This window comes from Peromyscus californicus, unplaced genomic scaffold (genome assembly GCF_007827085.1).
Source record: "Peromyscus californicus insignis strain IS unplaced genomic scaffold, ASM782708v3 Scaffold_4__1_contigs__length_199733344, whole genome shotgun sequence".
NCBI lineage: Eukaryota > Metazoa > Chordata > Mammalia > Rodentia > Cricetidae > Peromyscus > Peromyscus californicus.
The window spans coordinates 5194600-5217248 of NW_026294562.1; the positions used below are offsets into that span (position 1 = coordinate 5194600).

The following is a 22649-nucleotide window of genomic DNA, read 5'->3' on the forward strand; positions in this document are numbered from 1 at the left end:
AGGATTCCACTCTGGTGAGATACCCAAATAGGAAGGAGGGTGTCAGTGGCCGGGGGAGGGGAACAGTGAGTGGTTAATAGATGGGTTGCTGCCGGGCGGTGGTGGCGCACACCTTTAATCCAAGCACTCGGGAGGCAGAGGCAGGCAGATCTCTGTGAGTTCGAGGCCAGCCTGGTCTACAGAGCGAGATCCAGGACAGGCACCAAAACTACACACAGAAACCCTGTCTCCAAAAACCAAAAACCAAAAAAAAAAAAAAAAAAAAAAAAAGAAAGAAAGAAAGAAAGAAAAAATAGGTTGCTTTGGTTATGGAAGATGAAAAGAATTCTCAAAGTGACTGCTTAACTCCACTGAACTGCTCTCTTTAAATTGATTAAAACAGTGACTTTGCATTACATGTAACTTATCACAATAGAAAACAGAATATATATCGAAGGACTCTAAGCCGGCATGCCACAGATACACATGCATATCCGTGTCTACTATTGCGCTAGTCACAGTAGCCACGGAACAGGACTAGCTCACCAACAGAAATCAGATAAGGAAAGCAGGGTCCACAAGCACAACCGAGTTTAGTACAGCCATAAAGAAAACGGAAATCATGACACCTGTGGGGAAATGAACAGAACCAGACACCACTGCGCCAAGTGAAATTAGCTAGCCTCCAACACAAAGACCCTGCGCTGTCTCGGGTGTAGGGAACCTAGTCATAAAAGTATGCAAGCATATACGTGTGTGCTTAGATATGTGTGTATGTAGGTTATAGACAGGGGATCATGAGAGGGAGCAGAGACGTTAATAGGGAGGGGACAGTGGAATACATGGGATAAGAAGGCAGGAAGAGAGGGGCCGGGGACACTGGAATGGAGTGGGGGTAGCAAATGAGAACAAAGCATAATGACACAACATATGAAACCCATTATTTTGGACGCTAAACTAGAGAGTTAATAGAAAAAAAAACCAGATGGCTGTCAATACGGGAATTAGGAAAGGAATCCCAGAGCACACTCAGCTGACTGGCTTGGCTTCAGCTTATCTATGGCCATGACACTAACAATCTACTAGCTAATACCAAATTAGCCATGGGGGGAAAAGATTTAAAATTTCAGAGATACTGCCTATGTGTTGGCATTAATCTAGGTGCTTTAGAATCATATATATATAAAGATTTATTTTATATTTAATTCTGTGTGTGTGTGTGTGTGTGTGTGTGTGTGTGCTCAGCACATGAGTACAGGTGCCTGCAGAGGCCAGAAGAGGGCATCTGATTCTCTGGAGCTGGAGTCCTAGGTGGTTCTGAGCCACCAACATGGGAGCTGGGAACACACTCAGGCCCTCTGCAAGCGCAGTGTACACTCCTCACCACTGAGCCATCTCTCTGGCCCCAAGTGGTCAACTAAAAGGAAAGTAAGAAAGGCTACACAAAATCTTTCTTTTTCAGATACGTAGTTAAGAAAAGCTGAGCCCTCTGCTGTCTGTAGGTCCCTGTCTAGTAACAGGTAGGATTCTAGTTTCAGATACTTGCCCCAAGTGTGACAGAACCCCCATGGCATCCTTTAAGGCACGTCCAACCATGGCTGTGGACAGCATTGCTGCAGGACAGCTGTGAACTCAGACTCAATGCAAAGTGGGAAACTTACCTAAAACATTATGATTCTTCTAGGATTCATTTTGTAACTCTACATGGTCCATGAGAATGAACTCTGCAGATGCCAATGTCATGTCACAATGTTAAAAGGCCTGGTATATAGTAAACGCATCTCTCCTGGAGATGGGCATAAACTTTATAAAGTCTGGTCTGGTCCCTACCTTACTCTCCAGTCTCTCTCTCACCCTTTCCAAAGTCCATCCACACAATTACAATGTGGCGAATCTACAGCCAACATTACAGAGCCCAGATCCTGCTCCTCTTGGCCCCAGGGTAGGACAGACAAGGGCAGTTCATGCCCACTCACCCTGTCTAAGCAGGTCTTGCATCTTTGCACAAGAGCAGTCATTGTAGACAACCACATCAAAACCCAGGCTTCGGAAGCACTTGAAGAGGGCCTCCGCATCTTTGTCCGTCCCATTCCGGACGTCCATACCTGTGGGGGTAAAGCAAGGAGTGGGGTGAGCAATGTCGAGGGCAGGCTCTGGTCAGAGCAGGGGCTGAGCTGCACTCCGGCACCAGTGCCTGGAGCAGAAAACACCTTCCAACGTTACAGCTTAAATGTACAAGGGAGACTAGAGGCATACTCAAGAGGAGGGACTCATCCTCCACACAAGATGAGCTTCCATGGTGACCTGAAACCATACGGGTCTTGTGGTGGCCAGTACTGGCTGCCAATGCCACATGGTCTAGAATCACCCAATTAAACAGGCCATTTTATCACAGCTATAAGAAAAGAAACTGACAGGCTCCTCGATTCTTAGTCTCTAAGCTACAGCACACGGCCTAACACAGAAAATTCTCTGCAGCTCTCCTGGACATGGAGTCCTGCTGCAGAGGTATTAGCTTAGTGGCTCTCTGATGAATGTCTGGTGTAACGTGGAAAATGTGAGAGCATCAGGAGAGGCTGGCCCAGCCCCAGCACCCACCTGTCACTTTGTCAAAGTTCTTGTTGTTTATGATGATACATTTTCCCATCTTCTCGAAATCCATGTTATACAGGTACGTGGGCACTCGGTCCCGGGTGGTCTTGACTGGGCATGTAGAGGCATTTCTCTTCTTTTTCCTTGGGTTACAAAAGTCAGTCAGAGGCTGCAGAAGCAGTCTGGGCAGCTGGGTTCTCAGGGAAGCCATGGAATTTGTGAAGAGAAGACCCATGGCGGACAGACAGCTCTGTTTAACTGTCTTGTTTAAATGGAATAAGGCTCCAGGATAAATTTCAGTGGATGTCAGAAAATGCAAATCATAGCCACAATGTGCCTCCCAGAGTGGCCACAGTGTGAAAAATGGATGGTCATTTTTGGATCTGCCATGAATTTGCGGGGCTGGTGAGGACCTATCAGGGTGTCCACTGTGTACCAAATGTACACAAACCTCACAGCAGAACAACTGCCTGGAGTTAGGCAAAGGTTTACTGAAAGACAGGGCCACACTGTTCATCATGCCCCAGAAAGGAAATATCCCACAGTTCTGTTTACAGTAAGTGGCTGAAATGAGGAATATTCATGTAGCAGAGTAAAAGAGAGACTGAATGAACCAAGACAGCATGAAGCACATGAACGGAAATCATAAATGGAACAGAGCACAGAGCCAACACACAAAGGACTGCACACAGACTTCAGCGCCTCATTCTAAGCCCGGAGAGCTTCTGATACCAGAGGACCATAAAGACTAACCGATTTTCAAATAAAGAAACCGGGATGCCAACCGGATGAGTGCATGTGTGCTCACCTGTGTGTGCCTGCAGATGCCGCCAATGTCAGGTGTCTTCCCTCTACCACTTTTCACCTTGGTTTTTTGTTTGGTTTTTCGAGATGGAGTCTCTCCATGAAGGTGGAGCTCACCATTTCAGCTAGCCTGGCTGGCCAGTGAGCTGCCTGGCCCACCTGTCTCAACCCTGACTGGTGCTTGGATTACAGACTTGGGTTACAGTGCTGCCATGTCTAACTTTTATGTGGATGCAGGGGACCAGAACCCAGGTCCGCAAGCTTGCACAGCAAGCTCTTTACCCACTGAGCCATCTCTTATACCCCATGCTTTCTTTTTTTTTCTATGTATTGGTGGTGGTTATAGACATATGTCAACAAAAGTTTACATGTGTAGACACCTTTTTGTGTGGATGAATATTTTAATGGCACTTATGTTAATGGGGGAGGGGGGAGGAACAGCAATTTTTAAAAGAACTGTTTTTAAAAGAATTGTTCTGCCCCCCACCCCCAACTACTATGGTTCTATTAGGCAAGCATACAGGCACTGTGGTGATAGCATGGACATCATGGGGGAGGGCAGAGGACCCAATGGGCCCTGAGAGGAAGAAGAGGAAGAAGAGTCCGAATGGGACTCAAGAGATGGGGCCGTACTGGTCTCCTCTCCAACGTGAGCTTCAGGGGGACAAGAGTTTCATCTGATCTGAAAATCACCGAATCCCCCACACCTGTAATGATGCCTGCCAGGTAATGTGCTGAGCAAATACTTCGTATACAGCTCTCCCCAAAGACAGCAGAGACAAAGGATCGGTGAAAACCTAGCTGGTACTTGATAAATGTGACTTCAAGGTCAGTGTCCTGGAGTTTTCCTGGACTCTTTGCCATGGTAGTTTCTCAGCATCTCTGAAAGGATGTGTTCTCTCTCTCTTCCCCACTCCTCCTGTGGTCCAGACTGTAGATGAGTTCAGCATCTCTAACTGCTGATTCTTTCCTGTTCCTGCGCTTGAGTGCGTCTCCATCCTCCACTTTTTACAAGGTCACGTTTATTCCATGGTACTATTTCATTTTAAAGACTGTCACCCAGAAGCTGATCTCTGCTTCCTCTTTTGTCTATCCATGCCTGTTCTGCCTCATCTTCCTCTCATTAGACAACAGGGCTATGGAACACTGGGTTTGGGGTAGGTAGAGCTCTGGTCTCTCTGCTGGTGGCCAGAGTGCCAACTTCCTTTCCTATTAAATGGAGCTAAGTCACATCTAGTAGGTACAGCCCATTTGCATTAGTCAGGGCTCTCTAGAGGAACAGAACCGACATAAAGAATATGCGTTAAAGGAGGCTTTATTAGACGGCTGACATGAGGCAGCTGGAGGAGTCCAACAATGACTGTGTCACACAACTGATGTAGAGAACTTAGTTGTCACTCAGTGCATGAGCTGCTGCTGGAGACCTGGGTATTCTTAGAGAGCTGCTACTCCCCAGTCCACACTGGGAGCCTGAAAGCACTGGTTCCAATATCCACAAAGGAATCTTCATCATCAGAAAAGGGGCAAAGGAACTCCGCAGTGAGAGAAAAGGATGAAGGGGCCATGGTGAGCAACTTTACTTCTGCATCCTTTCTATATCGGTGCCACACGATGCTGCAGCTCAGATGGGATGGGGATTCCCACTTCACTCACAGCAATCACAACAGCTCCTCACAGAGGTTCGATGACCAGTGATACTTGGTGGCCACAAGCCAACATTTAAAACCACCCACCCACCACTGTGAAAGGGAGACAAGGTGGCTTGAGTCTACCCACAGAGTGTTTCTGGGTGTAAGCCAAGTGAGGTTCTTTACATTCAAGGACATGCCCCAGGGGCAGGAGTAGAATTCATTTTCTCACCACCTTCTCAGTGGTCCTACAGATGGTGTTCCCTGTGTGCATTAAAATACAGATGCACAGCCCCTACCCCAGGAACATTCTGGTGTTCAGAAGATGTGTGGGAGGTGGGCAGGGGTACAATGCCATTTTATAGGTATCACTAACAACAAGTAACAGTTGTCAGTGCCCATGGAGCGTGCTAAAAGTCCCAGCTGCACTTCCTCACTGACTCTTTTTTTTTTTTTTTTTTTTTTTTTTTTTTTTTGTTTTTCGAGACAGGGTTTCTCTGTGTAGCTTTGCGCCTTTCCTGGTACTCACTTGGTAGCCCAGGCTGGCCTCGAACTCACAGAGATCCGCCTGGCTCTGCCTCCCGAGTGCTGGGATTAAAGGCGTGCGCCACCACCGCCCGGCCTCCTCACTGACTCTTAATTCAATCATAGAGGTTGGTGGATACCACCATGATTCCATTTAAAGGCAGATGACGAAGGCTGGAGTGTTTACCTGGCTGTCTTGGGGAAGAGTGAGCACACAGGGGCCATGTCCAAGCGTGTGGCCTTCAGATCTGCACTCACTGGACGATGGTGACCCTCAGATGGAAAGAAGCAGAGACAGGCTTCTAGATAAAGCAACTGTGACGAGTTACCTGTTCTCAGAGAGGTCATCTGTGGTTTGAGCCTCAGGACTGCCAACGTGGTGTGCAGATGACCCTTGGACAGAGTCCACTAATTCCAGCTCCCAGGCCCCACAGCTGGATCAAGCTGGCTTGGGGAAAATGGAGGTGCGGAGGTTTGATTTTCTCGGTGGTAAATGCAGCCCTTCTTATCACTTAGGATTGTGAAAGTGCTTTGAAACCTACCAAGTTCAAAACGGACACAGCCTTCTTCTTGTTAGCACCTGCCACCTATGGGCCAGGAGCATCATAGATCAGTGCACATTCCCAAGGCCAAGTGCAAGTTCAAGTTCAGATCCGAAACAACCTCCTGGTGTGTGCTTTCTCCACACAGTGACCTCTCTGAGCAAACACGGCCTTTGATGTTGAAATCCAGGACAGGACTCACTCATCTCTCAACCTACTTCTGCGGAAGCTGGTGCATAATCCATGACCTTTCTTAAACCAGGTCTCCTAACTCAGTTAACCTCTCAACAAAGGCAGCTCTGGGACTGGCTTTATCTAGCATTTTCTGTGACTCCTTGGAAAAGACCAGAATGGGAAGAGAATGAGAGGAAGCTCAAGGCAGAATAGAAACCTCATCATTTCAAGCTCACTTTAGAGCACAATTCCTGCACCCTATCGCTGACTGAAGGCCATCCAAGGACTGTGACAGTAGCAGGATGCCCGCAGGCTGGAGAACACACTTCATTCAGGACAACCCTTGAATAGGCACAGTTCTATTTCTGTCTTCTGTGGTGAGAATTCCTATGTTGAGGGGCTAATGAGATGGTCCAGCAGATAAAAAGTGACCTGAGTTGGATCCCTGGACTCCACACAATGGGAAGGAAAAACTGACTCCAGCAAGCTGTCCTCTGATCTCCACACATAGGCCATGGCATGTGCATGCATGTGTACATGTGTGCATGCATGCACAGGTGCCCCCCATACATTAAATGTAATGTAAAATCCCCAACAATCTCTAGGATGGCAGCCATGTCCCAAACACACTGTGGCTCTTACATTATAGCTGTCATTAGTTCATCCCCATTATGAGCAAAACAAAACCAGGAAGCATCTTTTTATAAGAAAAAAGGGTAGGAGAGAAAGGGAAATCAAGGCCTCTGCTTCCGTAAGAATAGAACCTGCAATGGTAACTCATTATTTAAAAAGTAGTTATTAATTTATTTGATTAAAAAAAGGGAACAAGACTGGGGAATAAAAACACACATACTGTAAAGACAATGAAGCACGGTCACAAAAAGTACCTAAAAATTGAATTGCAAATAATGTACAGTTCTCATCCCTAGTAAATATCCCAGAAGGGTGGTAGGGACAATTTCCCTCCCCAAACCTGCCCCTAAATTGAACTCCTCAAAAATTTTAAAAATTATAATTATTAATGTGTGTGTGTGTGTGTGTGTGTGTGTGTGTGTGCGCGCACACACACACACATGCACGCACATGCCATGGCATACCTGTGGAGGTCAGTTTGTAGGAACTGGTTTTCTCCTCCCATGTTTCTCAGGGATTGAACTCAGGTCATCAGGTTTAGTGGCAAAAAACTTTACCCACTGAGCCAGATGGGTATGAGCTATCAGCTATGAACTTGTATTTTTCAAAATGAGCCCAAATCTCCTCCTCTTGCTACTCTGGGTCAGTCACTATCAATGGTTCCTTGTAACTCAAAATAGCTTTCAAGCTGTTCAAGCCAGGTCTGCCCAGGCCACAGATGTATACCAGAGGTGATTATCCATGCAGTTCCATCAAATTTACCTTCCTAAGAAGAGCCAGCGTGGGGCATGCAAATTCTGAAATCAGCTTGCAGCACAGAGCAGAGAAACAAGGAAAAGGAGGAAGTGACTACAGAGAAGTCATCAGGAATGAGCCAGGAGAAGAGGAGAGAGACACCCAGGATTTGCTGCACACAATGATGTCTCCATGAACGAGTGGGACAGTCACCTGCCATCTAACAGCTCTGCAGTTTGGGGCACCCTTTTCTCTGGAGTTCTCTCCCTTTCACACCGTTATCCCTTAGAACTGTGGGGATAGTGGCCACATTGGTACAAATTAATTGCTCAGCCTATCCCCTGACCATTTAGTGACAGTCGCAGGGTCAGTCTCTCACAAGTGGTTAAAAGGACAATTTTCAGTGATCATGTTTGAGCATGTGGCCTGAGAAGACAAGAAGACGGGCTGGCTGAGAGAGGGCAGAGCAAAGGCAGAGGGAAGATGAGTCAAGGTGAGGATGGGGAGGTGTTGCAGGATACTTATTTGCACTGTAAAGATGTGTCTCTGCCTAAGACACCTTCTGATTGGTTTAATCAAAAGCTGAATGACCAATAGCTAGGCAGGAGAATATAAGCAGAACTTCGGGCCAGAGAGAGAACTCTGGGAAGAAGAAACATGGGTTTCGCCAGCTGAATTGGAGCAAGTTGGATGTGCCACATTCTGAGGAAAGGTAAAAGCCACATGGCAGAACATAGACTCATAGAAGCCGGTTAATTTGAGTTACAAGAGCTAATTGGGGACACGGCTATGCTATAGGCCAAGATTTCATAATTAAGAAGTCTCTGTGTTGTTATCTGGATGCTGGTGATCAAGATAATTCAACAAGAAAGCTGGCTACATCTGACGTCTGGTGTCCAGCATATAAATCTACATAAGGCCTGAAAAAGCTGAAAAAAAAAAAAAAGTTCCCAAGTTCCCAGTATGCTTGGTGCTTGTGGTACACAGAGGCGCTGCTCTTTAAAGAGGCCCTGCTACCTACCAAGCACTTGAGTGGGGTTTATGAGCAGCAGGTAGTGGAAGACTAGGTAGAAACTCCTGCAGCAGTGTGAACGCAGAACCCCCAGGCCAGGGCTGTGGGAATGAGGCTCCACTCTCACCAACCTGAAGGGGGCGGAGCTGTCACCAGGCCATGTGCTAAGCGGAGCCACGCATTGGAGGGCCTAGCCACAGCTTAGCAGTTTAAGGTTTGGCTCATGCAGTCAGAGAAGGCTGTAGATGTACAAAAAAGTGCATAGATGCTGAAGAAAAAAAGAATATGGATATACAGTCATAGAAGAATAAATAGTTTGAAAATAATGAAGTAAAGCCTTTAAAGAGAAAGTAATATAAAAAGAAAAAGCCACATAAAGATGAGAAATACACAGGGTGTCTGGATCCTGTGCTGTGGGATGTTCTGTATGGCAAATGTGTTGCTGATTAGTCAATAAATAAAACACTGACTGGCCATTGGCTAGGCAGGAAGTGTAGGCGGGACAAGGAGGAGAATAAAGCTGGGAAGTGGAAGGCTGAGTCAGAGAGACACTGCCAGTCTCCACAATGAGAAACAGCATGTGAAGATGCCGGTAAGCCACGAGCCATGTGGCAAGGTATAGATTAATGGAAATGGATTAATTTAAGCTGTAAGAACAGTTAGCAAGAAGCCTGCCACGGCCATACAGTTTGTAACCAATATAAGTCTCTGTATTTACTTGGTTGGGTCTGATGGCTGTAGGACTGTCAGGTGAGAGAGATTTGCCCTGACTGTGGGCCAGGCAGGAAAACTCTAGCAACAAATGGCGTCCAACGTGGTGGCAAGTGTTTCCACCTAAAACCTGAGAAAAAAGATTCTAAAATGGAGCTAAAAACAGTTCCTAATTGTCTCTCTCAAATGAGCGGCAGCTGCCGGTTTGAGCTACTGGTGGGTTCCTGGAGTGTGGACTCGACCTGTAGTATGGCGGGAATGAGGCCTCTGCAAGTTGCACATTAAGCTGTGTGGTGGATTTAGTCTTTGCAGGTACAAAACAAAAAAAGAGGTTTCTGGGCTACATGCTGCTTGTCTAAAAGCATAGACCCACGATAGCTCCTAGAGCTGGTGGTAAACCACCGCCATGTTGGGAAGCTGAGGTGGGTGGCGCCAGCAGCCACAGCTGCTGCAGTTTAAAGCAATAGATTCACAATAAGACAGATTCAGATGTAATAGTTTACAATGTGTGTAAAAGATAGATAGGCTTGAAAGAGACAAAAAAGGTGATATATAGAGTTATAGAAACAAATACATAGTTTTAAAAAATAAAGTTTTTAAAGAGACAGTAAAATTAATATAAAAAATAAGCCACGTAAAGATGAATATTACACAGAGAATCTGGATTGTGTTGTCTTTGGGATTTTTAACTGCAGAAAAACATTTGATTGTAAAAATTGTTGAGTTATTTCAAAATGTATATTTTAAAGGTACCTTGACTTCAAAATTTGGACATAAGGATATGTTGCTTTGGAAAGGAAACTCTGCTTTTGTTCCTACAGAAAGCCAGAGGCTATGGATTTGTTCCAGATTAAGATACATCAGGTTTGACCAGCCAAGACCCCCTGAAAGGTTTCCGATGACACCATGGCCCAGATGATCCAACATCCAGAATGGTTTCAAGGCAACTGGCTCAGATGATACAGCCTCACGGACTACTCCATGATCCTAAAATTTTCTTTGTGTCAGCATAAGATACAGCACCCCCCTCCAGCAGGAAGTAGTAAGAGAAGCTACGCCCAAATTCCCAAATTATATGTAATTTTACTTTGTTAAGGTTAAAACCTTCCTTTTTGAAAAAAAAAGGGGGGGAAGTGCTGTGGGATGGTCTGTATGGCAAATGTGTTGCTGATTAGTCAATAAATAAAACACTGATTGGCCATTGGCTAGGCAGGAAGTGTAGGCGGGACAAGGAGGAGAATAAAGCTGGGAAGTGGAAGGCTGAGTCAGAGAGACACTGCCAGCCGCCATGATGACAAACAGCATGAGAATATGCCGGTAAGCCACGAGCCACGTGGCAAGGTATAGATTTATAGAAATGGATTAATTTAAGCTGTAAGAACAGTTAGCAAGAAGCCTGCCACGGCCATACAGTTTGTAACCAATATAAGTCTCTGTGTTTACTTGGTTGGGTCTGAGCGGCTGTGGGACTGGCAGGTGAGAGAGATTTGTCCTGACTGTGGGCCAGGCAGGAAAACTCAAGCAACAATCCTGTATGGTGTTTTGTCCACTTTAAATTTTTTAAATGCTAATGAACAAAAAAACAATAGCTGCTGAGAGACTTATTTTTGGAAACTGCTAAATTAAACCAACCTATATATTTTTAAAATGTCCTAACTTTGGAATGAAAGTCAGAAAATGTGTTGCATTGGGGGAGAGGTCTTTCTTTTGTTTCCACAGGAAACAAAAAGTTATGGATTTCCTCAAAATTAATAAAGGCCAGATTTGATTGGGGAGACATTCTGAAAATCTTGGCTATAGACATAAAGAAAAAAAAGTAAGAACAATTACAGGACAGGTGACGTGTAAGCTGATCCCTTAACATAGGAACAGCTCTGAGACTGGATGAAACATGATAAATCTTGTTGACTACAGAGTACTCATGACTTATTACATGCCATCCTTTTATATGGCATGGACAGAGCTTTGGTTTATACAGTCCAAACAGGCTTGCCTTTTATCTGCTCAAATATAGAACAAAAAAAAATCATCTTTAGCTGACTTGTATACACTGCACATTCCATACTTGTGTTAATGCAAGTATGGAATTATATTATATATAATTATATTATATATATAATGAAGATTATATATTATATATATATATAATATATATAAATCTTTAAAAGTTTGTGTGTTTTCAAGAAAAAAAGGGGAGGGGGGAACAAGACACCAATAAGGACAAGTAGCCCAGATGATCCAGCCTATTAGAATGCCTCTGTTGCAGTTTCCTCAAAATTCTGCATCCTGAACAACTTCAAAGCTGCTAGCTGAGATGATCCAGCCTCACAGACTACTCCAGCCAGGATTTCGGATAAGCCCAGCACTTTTACATTACAGAGATTGGACAACAAATGATATAGTTAGATCTCCTAGGACTTGAATTTTCCCAGGGTCCCCTAAAGATGCCATCACCCTCAGACAACAGGAAGCAGTTTAGGGAACATGACACTCACATTCCAAAGAGGTGGGTGGGTGGTTTTTGGTTGTTCAATGGGTTATATATGTCTGTCATCATTTAGGGTGTTTGGTTGCAAATTGTTACTGGTCATAGTAAGGGAGGACACTAAACAAAGCAGAATAGATTCAGGGATCTCATTCTGAAAAGAAAATAGGGAGGATATAGGAATGATAGGGAAAAAAAGGTAATTATTGAATCTACTTTTAAACTAAAAAAAAAAGAGCAAATACTAACCTCAAATTTTTTCACATAGGTATGGATTTTTGCATATTGATATAAATTTAAGGGTATTTTTGTTTTAACATATTATATGTATGTTTCTACTCTTGTTTAAAGTATTATACCTATGAAGTTCATTTTAAAACATAATGTAAAGTTCTATTCCTTAAAGGCCATTATTACAAACTCTTTATGATAATTAAGAAATGTAGGTTAGTAGTTAGTCATCTATAACAATCAAACTTACAGTCATGTAGATATGTTTTCAAGGTCAAACATATTTTAGATAGATAGATGGTCTTCAAACACTTCAGAGACCTACAGGATATGGCATTTAAGATGTTTTAATAACATAAGGCTTTTCATGACAGTGAGACACATCTGCTCCTGACAGCACCAATCTACTTCAAAAAAGGATGGTGGGCATCAAAGAACCTTCTGGGGTCTTTGATGGAGTTGAAGACTAGATAGTTACAGTTTTATAGTTTCCATTGTTACCAAATTCAGAAAAAAAACTTACATAAGAGATGTAAAGTTTATAAGGTTAAGAAACATAAAAGTTTAAATTGTTTATCAAGAAAATGTTTTAGGTACTAAAAAGATATTTTTAGGATGGTAATACAAGTTATGATAGAAAGTGATTTAGGAATAAAACTTTGAACTTACCAAGATAGGATAGCTAATACAGTACTTTTTTTTTTGGTTTTTTCGAGGCAGGGTTTCGCTGTGTAGCTTTGCGCCTTTCCTGGAACTCACTTGGTAGTCCAGGCTGGCCTCGAACTCACAGAGATCCGCCTGCCTCTGCCTCCCGAGTGCTGGGATTAAAGGCGTGCGCCACCACCGCCCGGCAAGTACTTTCTTTGAACTTGCCAAATACACATGTATTGGACATTGTGAATGTAATTATTACCTGATAATTATTCTTATTGTATATATTTTTACTTTGTTAAAGTTAAAAACCTTTCCTTTTTATTGAGACAAAAAGGGGGAAATGCTGTGGGATACTCTTTTTGTACATTGTGAAGATGTGTCTTTGCTAAAGTACCTTCTTATTGATTTAATAAAGAGATGAATGGCCAAAAGCTCGGCAGGAGAGGATAGGTGGGATTTCTGGGGAGAGAGAGGAAGAGGAGGAGTCGTCTAGGCACACAGATATGGCCAGCAGACTTGGAGTAAGTGGGACATGTCATACTGAGAAAAGGTAAAAGCCATGTGGCAGAACATAGATTAACAGAGACAGGTTAATTTAAGTTGTAAGAGCTAGTTGGGAAAAAGCCTAAGCTAAGGCCAAGCTTTTATAATTAATATTAAGTCTCCGTGTCGTTATTTGCAGGCTGGCGACCCTGTCGAGAAAATACTACTACAGGGAGGAGAGTGGGTGACATATAAGCCCAAGACTCCTACAGCTTCAGTGTTCCCTTAAAATAATGACCAGGGGGCTGTAGAGATGCTCAGTGGTTAAGGGTACTTGCTGTTCTGGAGGACCCAACTTTGGTTCCCAATACCTAAGTCAGGTGGCTCACAATCCATCTGTACCTTCCATTCCAGGGAATCTGATGCCCTCTTCTGGACTACACATGTATAATCACACAGACATACATGCATACACATAAATAAAAACAAACAAAATTTTAAAAGATGAATCAGGTCTCAACATGCAGCATGAAACTCCATTCCAGGTTTCCCAAAGGCCTCTGTGGTTTTCTTTCTGTCTTCTGGTCCTGTTCAGTGTTCTCATTCACATGCTCAGGCCTTCAGTGACAGCTCACGAGGCTCTCAGAGCACAGCAAGAGCCACAAGAGCCACAGTGGGCCATGCCTTGTCCAGCTGCCTACCTGCCTCTGCACACACAACTCCTAGCATTTGCCACTGGCTCAGGTAGGACCCTGAAGGCCCGAGACGTGCCATCTCCCAATCTGATGCCTTGTTACCTCCTTACTGGCCACTAGGGTCTAGACACGCTCTCCTGCTCTCTTCTTCCAAGTGAATTTTAAACAACTAAGAACAAACCAAAGATAAATCCATGTTTGTCCCTGCCCAGGGCTATCCAGTGGGTTCCTGTTGCTGAGAAAGATGCTAACATCCTGGTCACCACCACACATATGGCTGAGCCACATCCCACCTCACTTTTTCTTTCTCCTAATCATCCCACTCCAGAAAACCATGAACTTGTCCAGCCTGCGCCTACCACAGGCTCTTGCCATCACTCTTCCCTCTGCCTGGCATCTCATGGTACCAGAGATCCTTCACGTCCCTAGGGCCACCAACCCCTCTTCCACCCACCATTCTGGATCTTGTCTCTGTTTTAGTGTGTCCCTGGCACATGACCTGACCTCAATTACAGAGCCACCATCTGTCCTGCTAGAGGGCAAACACATCTCTCTCTCTCTCTCTCTCTCTCTCTCTCTCTCTCTCTCTCTCTCTCCCTCCCCCACCCCACCTCTCCCTCTCTGGATTCATGGTCTCCATATGTTGCCTAGGCTGGCTCTGAACTTCTGGGCTCATCGAAGTACCTGGCTGAGGGTAAACCTAATTTAGGTAAACCTAAAAGACTAATTGCCTGGTGCCTCCAGCTTGACTGGGTAGGCACCCTGTTCACCTGTCAGCCACTTCAGGTGAGCTGAGGGAGGGGCAATGGAAGCCTCCCACCCCAAGGTCACATGTCTGAAGGGAACTGACTTCAGCAATGGGGATGTTTTGGGAGTTCTGGTGAGCCAGAGACAGCTGTTTCTCTTGGGTCTTTTCTCTGTGTTTAGAATTTCAAGCCACTTGGAAAAGTTTTCCGACCTTTCAGATGTTTCCCTCCCAACCCTTTCTCTTTTCCATCTATTTTGAACCTCTGGGGCAGGAGGTCATTAGGAGCTTCCAAGCAGGCAAAAACATCTTCACTTGGTACCGTGCCCACATGCAGCCAGCAGGGCAGGCACGTGTCCATTGGTTGGCTCAACCTCATCTATGCATGCATGTATGCTTGTGCAGCACACATGTGGAGTGCCTATGGAGGCCACAGAGGGAATTGGATTCCCAGAATTAGTTACAGATGGCTGTGAACTGCCATGTGGGCATGGGAATAGAACCCAGGTCCTCTGGAAAAGTAGCCAGTGCTCTTAGCTGCTGAACCAGCCCCAGAGAGAGAACCTTAAATCACAATCACACCTTCTGCAAAGAATGAGGATGCTCCCATGTGGACCAGTACCAGCAACAGGCATCGAGCAACGATCAAAACAGAGGCACAAAGAGCCACATGCTCCCTTGCAAGGAGGATGAGAGGAGAAGAAGGTATTTTTAGATTGGTTGGTTCATATCTGCAAAAGATTCTTGAAGACAGTGTTATAGAGACATCCACAGATTCTGGGGTTAGACTGATGACTTGAGTCTCTGCTTTACCATGGAGGTGTGTGATCATGGGCACAAGCTGCTCCTCTCCCTCTGCTTCAATCCTTCCCTTTGTAAAGCGGAGGGAAACAGCTTCTAGCTGAGAGTCTGCAGACAAATTAATATCCACAAAAGTGTGTTATGTGGTTAGAAATGTCACGATCATTTTTAGTGTTACTGTGATTTATCATTAAAAGTGTCTAGCTATGCTGTGGCATCAAGAAAAGACACTGTTTCCACGATCCTGGTGGCTATCCATACTCTCAGGTGGGGCAGAACCCCAGCATGCTGCTCTGTATGATTACCTCCCTACATGGCCTCCCAACATTCAGCCCCAGTCCTCTGCTGCCAAGGTCTTCTGGGAGGTGCTTCTCAGCAGCCACATGGATGAATTTCACAAGTGAAGTCCCCCAGCGCTGACAGCAAACTGAACATTAGGTCACTTTACTATTACAGTCAAAAGAGACCCAGGACACGCCACTGCTGATGTCATCTCTCAGTCCTCCTGGTATTTAATATACCATCCCTAGTCCTAATGGCTAAAAGGGAGCCACCTGCTACTGCACATCAGCAGCTGTAGCCAAGCAGATCACTGGACAGACAGGTGTCATTGGACAGCAGGCTCTTGGGACTCCTGGAGACTGTGCTAATTAATTAGCTCCCCGCAGGAGGCAGCAGGTCCCCGGAAGGGACAGGGAAGGAATAAGAAGCTTTGAAAGATCCATATTAGGGACTCTGTCAGCTGGCCATCACCCCTAGAGACAGGGCTGTCTGAATATGGCTGTATTTCTTGCCCCAAGTTCTTACAGGTTTTCTGTATGAGGAGCTAGAACATGAGGGCTGCAGTTACAAGGGCCCCACAGAGTCCCAAAGTCGGTCAAGGGGCAAGAGTCTCTCTGAATCTGACAAAGGGTAGAGACAGCACAGGAACAAGCCCAGGGACTTGTCTTATGAGCAAATGCATGACTATCTCTGTAGCCTCAGGCTTCACAGTCAATCAGCAGTCATTGTCCCATGAAGTCTTGAGAGAGACAAAGACACAGCATAACACTGGCCATGGGCTTTCCTTTGCCTTTGGAAGGGTGGGCATGTGCTGGCACTCACCCAGGCATGATCTTATGGACGCTACAGGTCTATGTCTGGTGGCTTCCTTCACTGCATTCCACCTTTGTGTGTGTGTCTTGCATTGAACCTGGAGCTTGCTCTTTCGGCTGGTTGACCAGCAAGCCCAAGGGATATCTGCCTATTTCCACCCCCTAGTGCTGTGATTACCAACACAACCAATGTCCCTAGATTTTATCTTATTATTTATTTATTAATTATTTATTTTGTTTTTCAAGACAGGGTTTCTCTGTGTAGCCCTGGCTGTCCTACACTCACTCTGTAGACCAGGCTGGCCTTGAACTCAGAGATCTGCCTGACTCTGCCTCCCGAGTGCTGGGTCAAAGGCGTGCACCACCACTGCCTGGCTAGCCCTAGATTTTACACAGATGCTGGGGATTCGAATTCAGGCCCTCAGGCTGAGCAGAGGCACTTCACCCACTTCTCTAGGTCTATGCCCATCACACACACACACCCTCTCCATCTCTCTCTCTCTCTCTCTCTCTCTCTCTCTCTCTCTCACACACACACACACACACACACACACTCTTGACCTCTCTCTCACACACACCCCCTCTCCACCTCTTCCCCCCCCACACACACCCTCTCCACCTCTTCCTCTCTCTCACACACACCTTCTCCACCTCTTCCTCTCTCTTTCACACACACCCTCTCAACCTCTACACACACACACACACACACACACACACACACACACACACACACACACCCTCTCCACCTCTTCCTCTCCCTGTGTTAGTTCTCTGCTGATAAAGCTAACCTTTCTCTTTGCCCCTTTTACATGCAGAAGACCTTCCCCAGGAACACAGAATTCGTGTTTGAAGGCTGTCATACTTAAGAGCAAAATCCAGGATAAAACAGACTAGTGAATTAAAAGTTCTAAATCCTCTTAAAAGCTTGAGTGTTCCACAATTGGCTGCAGATTAAAAAAAAATAAATCTGGCCACTAAATCACTGTACTTAGGGCCAGACATTGGAGACCACAACAGAGAACATCCTGGTGAAATGACTGACCAAGTGTGCTAAAGGATGTGTTTGGAAGGACAAATCACACTGGAGACACACACACACACACACACACACACACACACACACACACACACACACACACAAAAGGACGGACGGACAGACGGACGCAACTGCCTAACCAGCCTTCGTCTTGGTGCTGACTTCCCCACTGACATAGCCAAGCACTACTTTCTTCTTAGCCCGGATAGCCGCAGTGCCCTTCCAGGAACAGATAACACCAGTACTGATTACCAGGAAGGGACAGGATTAGCCTGGCTTCTCAAGCAGAAAGCCATTTCTCGAAGCCTCAGATTTCAGTGTGAGGACAACTCAGTCATCTTCATGACTTAAAAAAAAAAAAAAAGAAGAAGAAGACAATAAAAACCCTGCAGGTTATTTCTATAAAAGGGACAGCGTGAAGAAGCTCCAGCAACTGTTACCAGACAACATTATGGGATCCAAAGAGTATTCTGCCGACTTGACTAGGAACTGGAAAGCTCAGAGCACAACGGACTTTGACAATCCACTCTGGGTGCCAGTATAATTTTCCCCACCACTGGAGAGGATAAATACAGGTTTTATCCTCTTACAGATCCCCTGAGCTGCTCAAAATGTGAATTATGCCTTTCTACATTTGGAAGGGAATATAAGCACACAAACCCATGCCTATTTATTTTCTAAAGTGCCTCCCTGAATAGGATTCCCAGTAGCCCAGTCCTGCAGACATTCCTGGGCACACAGTAAACAGCACCAGGCACTCAGCTCCCTGCTGCTGTTGTATTTGGAACCAGGGCTCTGGCTTTTGTAGCCACTTTGTCTAAATATTTTGGGGATGATTCATTCATGGTTTGAACATTCCAACAGAGGGCATCCCCACAGTCTTTTCCACACCACAGTAGAGGCAGGCCAGGGTGCTGAAAGGGGGGAGCAGAGAGGTACCTGGTATCCCCGTCAGGAAGCAGTCCCCTCTGCAGCAACACCACACTTCCCCCTGAGACCACTGGGAGTGAGTTGCCTTCTTCTCGGTAGTAGTAAAAACTCAACATGCTTGGAGCTCAGCTGGCGACAGGAGGCTGCCACAGGCCAAAGCCCTGAAGGCCTGGGACTGAATCAGCAGTGGCCCGCCCGCTGGAGTTTTCCATAGGACATTCAAGCTGGGGCTGGGAAGGTCACACTGGCCTCTGGCTTCCCTGCTGACAGGCAGAAATGACCAGCCTCCACACTGAGGCCCCCATCCCATCCCATCCCATCCCAGCGACAGCTCCCTATGGACAGAGTGAGAAGTACTGGATCCAAAGGGGAAGAAAGGGGGACTTCCACAAACATGCAGCCAGCAGACCATCTTCAAGAATGATGAGCGATGCATGATGGCTGAGCAAAGGGCTGAGTGTCAACAGAATATAGCATGGCACAGCTCTGTGAAAAGACTAAGCACGTATGCCTGCCCAAGCATGTTCACACACACACCACAGCCTGTCCACCCCAGTGCCAGTCTACAACAGGCTGTGAACAACACAATCTGTAAAACTGAATACGTTTGTAAATGTGCAAAAATAGGCAGTGAGCTCTGGGGGAACCCGCAGTCCAGGCTCATGAGGTTGGCACTTCCTTCCAAAGGTAGTCAGGGGAGGATAAGAATTAACAGACACTTCTAAGGGTTTACAAAGTCCCTTCATTTTCAGGGGAGGCAGGCTGCCAGGGATCTTGCATAAAGGAATGGTCCAGAAGCCATCATGTATCCCAGTCTCAACTGTCCAAATGCAACTGGGAAAATGCAGACAGGGAAGGACCCAAAGGCACAGCTCCTCCAGGGCTTGGCAGAGGGCTGCAAACACTGACAGGGGAGCTGGTGAGGGGTGGTGGCCACACTGTCCCTGTGGCCACCTGCCATCCTCAGCTGTGAACAAGACAATCAGCTCTTTACAACTTTCTCTCACTTTGCAAAATACAGACACAAGGTAGCAATGTGAGTTTCCAAGAGCGAAAAGGGAAGACACATCCCTTTTCTTTTCTCCAAACGTTAGCCTCCACATGTCTCCTTCCTTCCTTCCTCCTGACTAAAAAAGGACGGGAAGACAGACCGCTGACAATCAAAGTCATCAAAAGACTTAAGGAAAAGTCATTCAAAGGAAGAAACAGGCTAAAGTGACAGCATGGTTTCCGGTCCCTCAGGTGGTGAGTGGAGACCAGGCCAGGATCTGGACACAGGAGACCCTACCCAACCTCCGTGGGCATTTACATGAGGCCAATTCAGCATCAAATCCTTATGACTTTAAACAAACCTGGGAAGCAGGCACCCAGCATGGAAAGGTTTGTATACTGAAAACTAAACGCTGTGGATACAATTTAATGTTCCTATCTCAGTCCTGGCCTCTCTGGATCAACGGGTGCCCTGCCTTCGCGGGAACACTTTCCAGCTTGATTTAGCATTCTTTGAAACAGGGGTGGGGTGGGGTGTGATTTGGTGTCTTCTTTCTTGTCTATTAATTCCCAAGCATCATTCCCTCTGAACATCCCTCCTTCTCCCCTGAGTGAAAGGCAGCCACCTGATCTTTCTTAAAATTACACAAGCAACACATTTTGAAACAGGGAGCTGTTTATATATAACACACTAGTGGAGAAACCCAAACTACAGGCTGGGAAGGGAATTATAACCAAGTGGCATTTATTAAACACTCCCCAGGAGACGGACGGAGGCTGGAAAAGCCATATGACTGGAGCCAGCAGAAAGGGGGGTGGTTATCAGATTCTGAGGCAGCCTTTGCTCCTCTTCCACGGGGAGCTGGATGGGCACCGGGACCCTCAGCAGGGACCTGTGAAGGCCCGGAGAAGCCGGGGGATTGACACTGTGTGCAGTCTGGTGGCAACTTTGCTGTGTCTTCTTGAATTCTGCCTCGTGTGGACCTCGTGCAAGCTCTGCAGGTGACGTGTTGGAATACAATGTTTTCCAGGGGTGGGCAGGCTGCTCTAAGGTCTGGGCCTCCAATGAGCTTTCAGTACTCAGGCCACTGACACCATCCCAAGCCTATCTGGTGGCTTCCACCCACTTTTCCGGGCAGAACCTGCACTGCATGGCCTGACCTTTTCCATCTTGCCTGCCCTCCAGCGCCCCCTGGCGATTGCTTGAAAACTAAAATTCCAGTTCCTCTGGCCTTCCCCAGCCTCTCACAGCTCCTAGCCTACAGCTCAGCAATTAGATTTTACCTTCTGTGGCTATGCCCAAGCATTTCAGAAAAACTTAACTCATGGCCAGGACAGAGACTACATGGTTCACACAGACAGCAGCTGACCGGCTCTAGCCCCTCAAGAGTCACTGCTGCATCCAGAGAGGGCTCCCTTCACGACCCTCAGGGCACTATGGTCATACTGACTTCTTCTTGGGAGCTTAAAAGCCACACTTAACAAGACTTAAAGCCATATTCTGTATTTTTCTTTTTGTGTTTTTCTATGTTTCAATAAATGCTTTTCAATAATCAGAAACATAGAAAAACATTCTAATAGATAAACTTGAAGTAAAGGACAGTTCAGATTATTCAGAACCAGTGACACAGAAATCGAATATAAAACAATGCGGTTCTGCCATCTAGTGGCCACAATGCAAAAATCCAAAAGGATGTGAAGGCCTTAACCCTGGGGCCAAAGTCCCATCCAGGCATTTAGGGGAAAGGAGGTTTCTCCCCTCAGCTCTGACCCTGCGAATCTTTCCAACCTTCCAGAGAAGGTGAGTGGGTAATTTGGTTCTTAATCAGGGACAGTTGTGGGGTGATACTGCCTCCTGCTACTGCCCTACCTGATGATGAGCACCTGAGATGAGGGATGATCTAGCTGATGATGAGCACCTGAGATAAGGGATGCATGGGGAGAGAAGGCCCTTGCCTTGTGTGGCCAGAGATATCCCGAGGGGCCAACCACACTCCCAGAGCACCTGCACTTCCAGTGATGACTGGCCACCAAGTTCCCTGATACTGCTGACAGAGAAGGTAGGAAGGAATCCTTGTACCTCCAGAGTATGCAGGGTAGAGGCAGCCTCCTCATCCAGGCACACAGAGGTCTCCACAGTTACATTTTAGCAGAAAAGACTCAGGTTAAAGTGAAAGGCATAAGGAGACCAGTGAATACTAGACACTCTGCTTCAAATCACTCTATCATCCATCTATCATCCATCCATCTATCATCCATCCGTCCTGGCTTGAATGAGAACGGCCCCCATAGTCTCATATGTTTGAATACTTGGTCCCCAGTTGGTAGAACTGTTTGGGAACAATTAGGAAGTGTGGTCTTGTTGGAGGTGTGTCACTGGGGGCGGGTGGTGAGGTTCAAAAGTCCATGCCATTCCCAGTTAGGTCTCTTTTTGCTTCGTGGTTGTTATTTGAACATGTGAGCTCTCAGCCACTGCTCCAGCACCATGCCTGCCTGCTGTCATGTTCCCAGGCATGATGGTCATGGACTCTACTACACTTTGGAACTGTATGTCCCAATAAACTCTTTCTTCTGTAAGTTGCCCTGGTCATAGTTTCTCTTCAAAGCAATAGAAAAGTCACTAAGGCACCACTATGTATCTATCATCAGTCTACAACCTTTCTGTACCTTTCACCTACCATTATCAATCACTGATCCTTCCCCTCCCCCTCCTCCTCCTCCTCCCTCCCTCCCTCCCTTCCTCCCTCCCTCCCTCCCTCCCTCTCTCTCTGGGGTCCAGCTGCCACTGTCCTCACACTGTTTCTTGTCTTGTGCCTTTACTTCTACTTGGTCACAAAAGCTGTCGAGTCTCACCTAACAGGCACTCTGATTTGGGCTCCCCTGCCCCACCTGCCCCACTTCCCCTCCATCTACCAGGCATGTCCAGCCTTCTGACATTTTAACACAACCTTATTACCTACAAAGTTCATGCTCAGAACCATGCAGTCCAATGGAGTTACAAAAAACGTCTCCAACAAAAACAAAACTCAGTGTTTTCAGTACGTTTACAATTCCGTGCTGGGCCACCTCATAGATATTCTTAACCACATGTGCCTGGTGTGCTGCACACACCTGACTGCACACAATGGTCGCAGTCCAGCTGGCCGCCTTCCTTGAAGCACACCTCCTCT

General features: G+C 46.1%; 1 protein-coding gene across 1 annotated transcript in view; it reads right to left on the reverse strand.

Annotated features, from left to right (window-relative positions):
* Casp7 (caspase 7) overlaps positions 1-22649 on the reverse strand; it is a 45033-nt gene that overhangs the window by 6799 nt on the left and 15585 nt on the right. The window contains exons 3-4 of the mRNA XM_052762504.1: positions 2578-2714; positions 1956-2084 (exon numbers count right to left, since the gene is read on the reverse strand). Of these exons, the coding sequence (XP_052618464.1) occupies positions 1956-2084; positions 2578-2714 (266 nt within the window). The remainder of the gene's footprint in view (positions 1-1955; positions 2085-2577; positions 2715-22649) is intronic.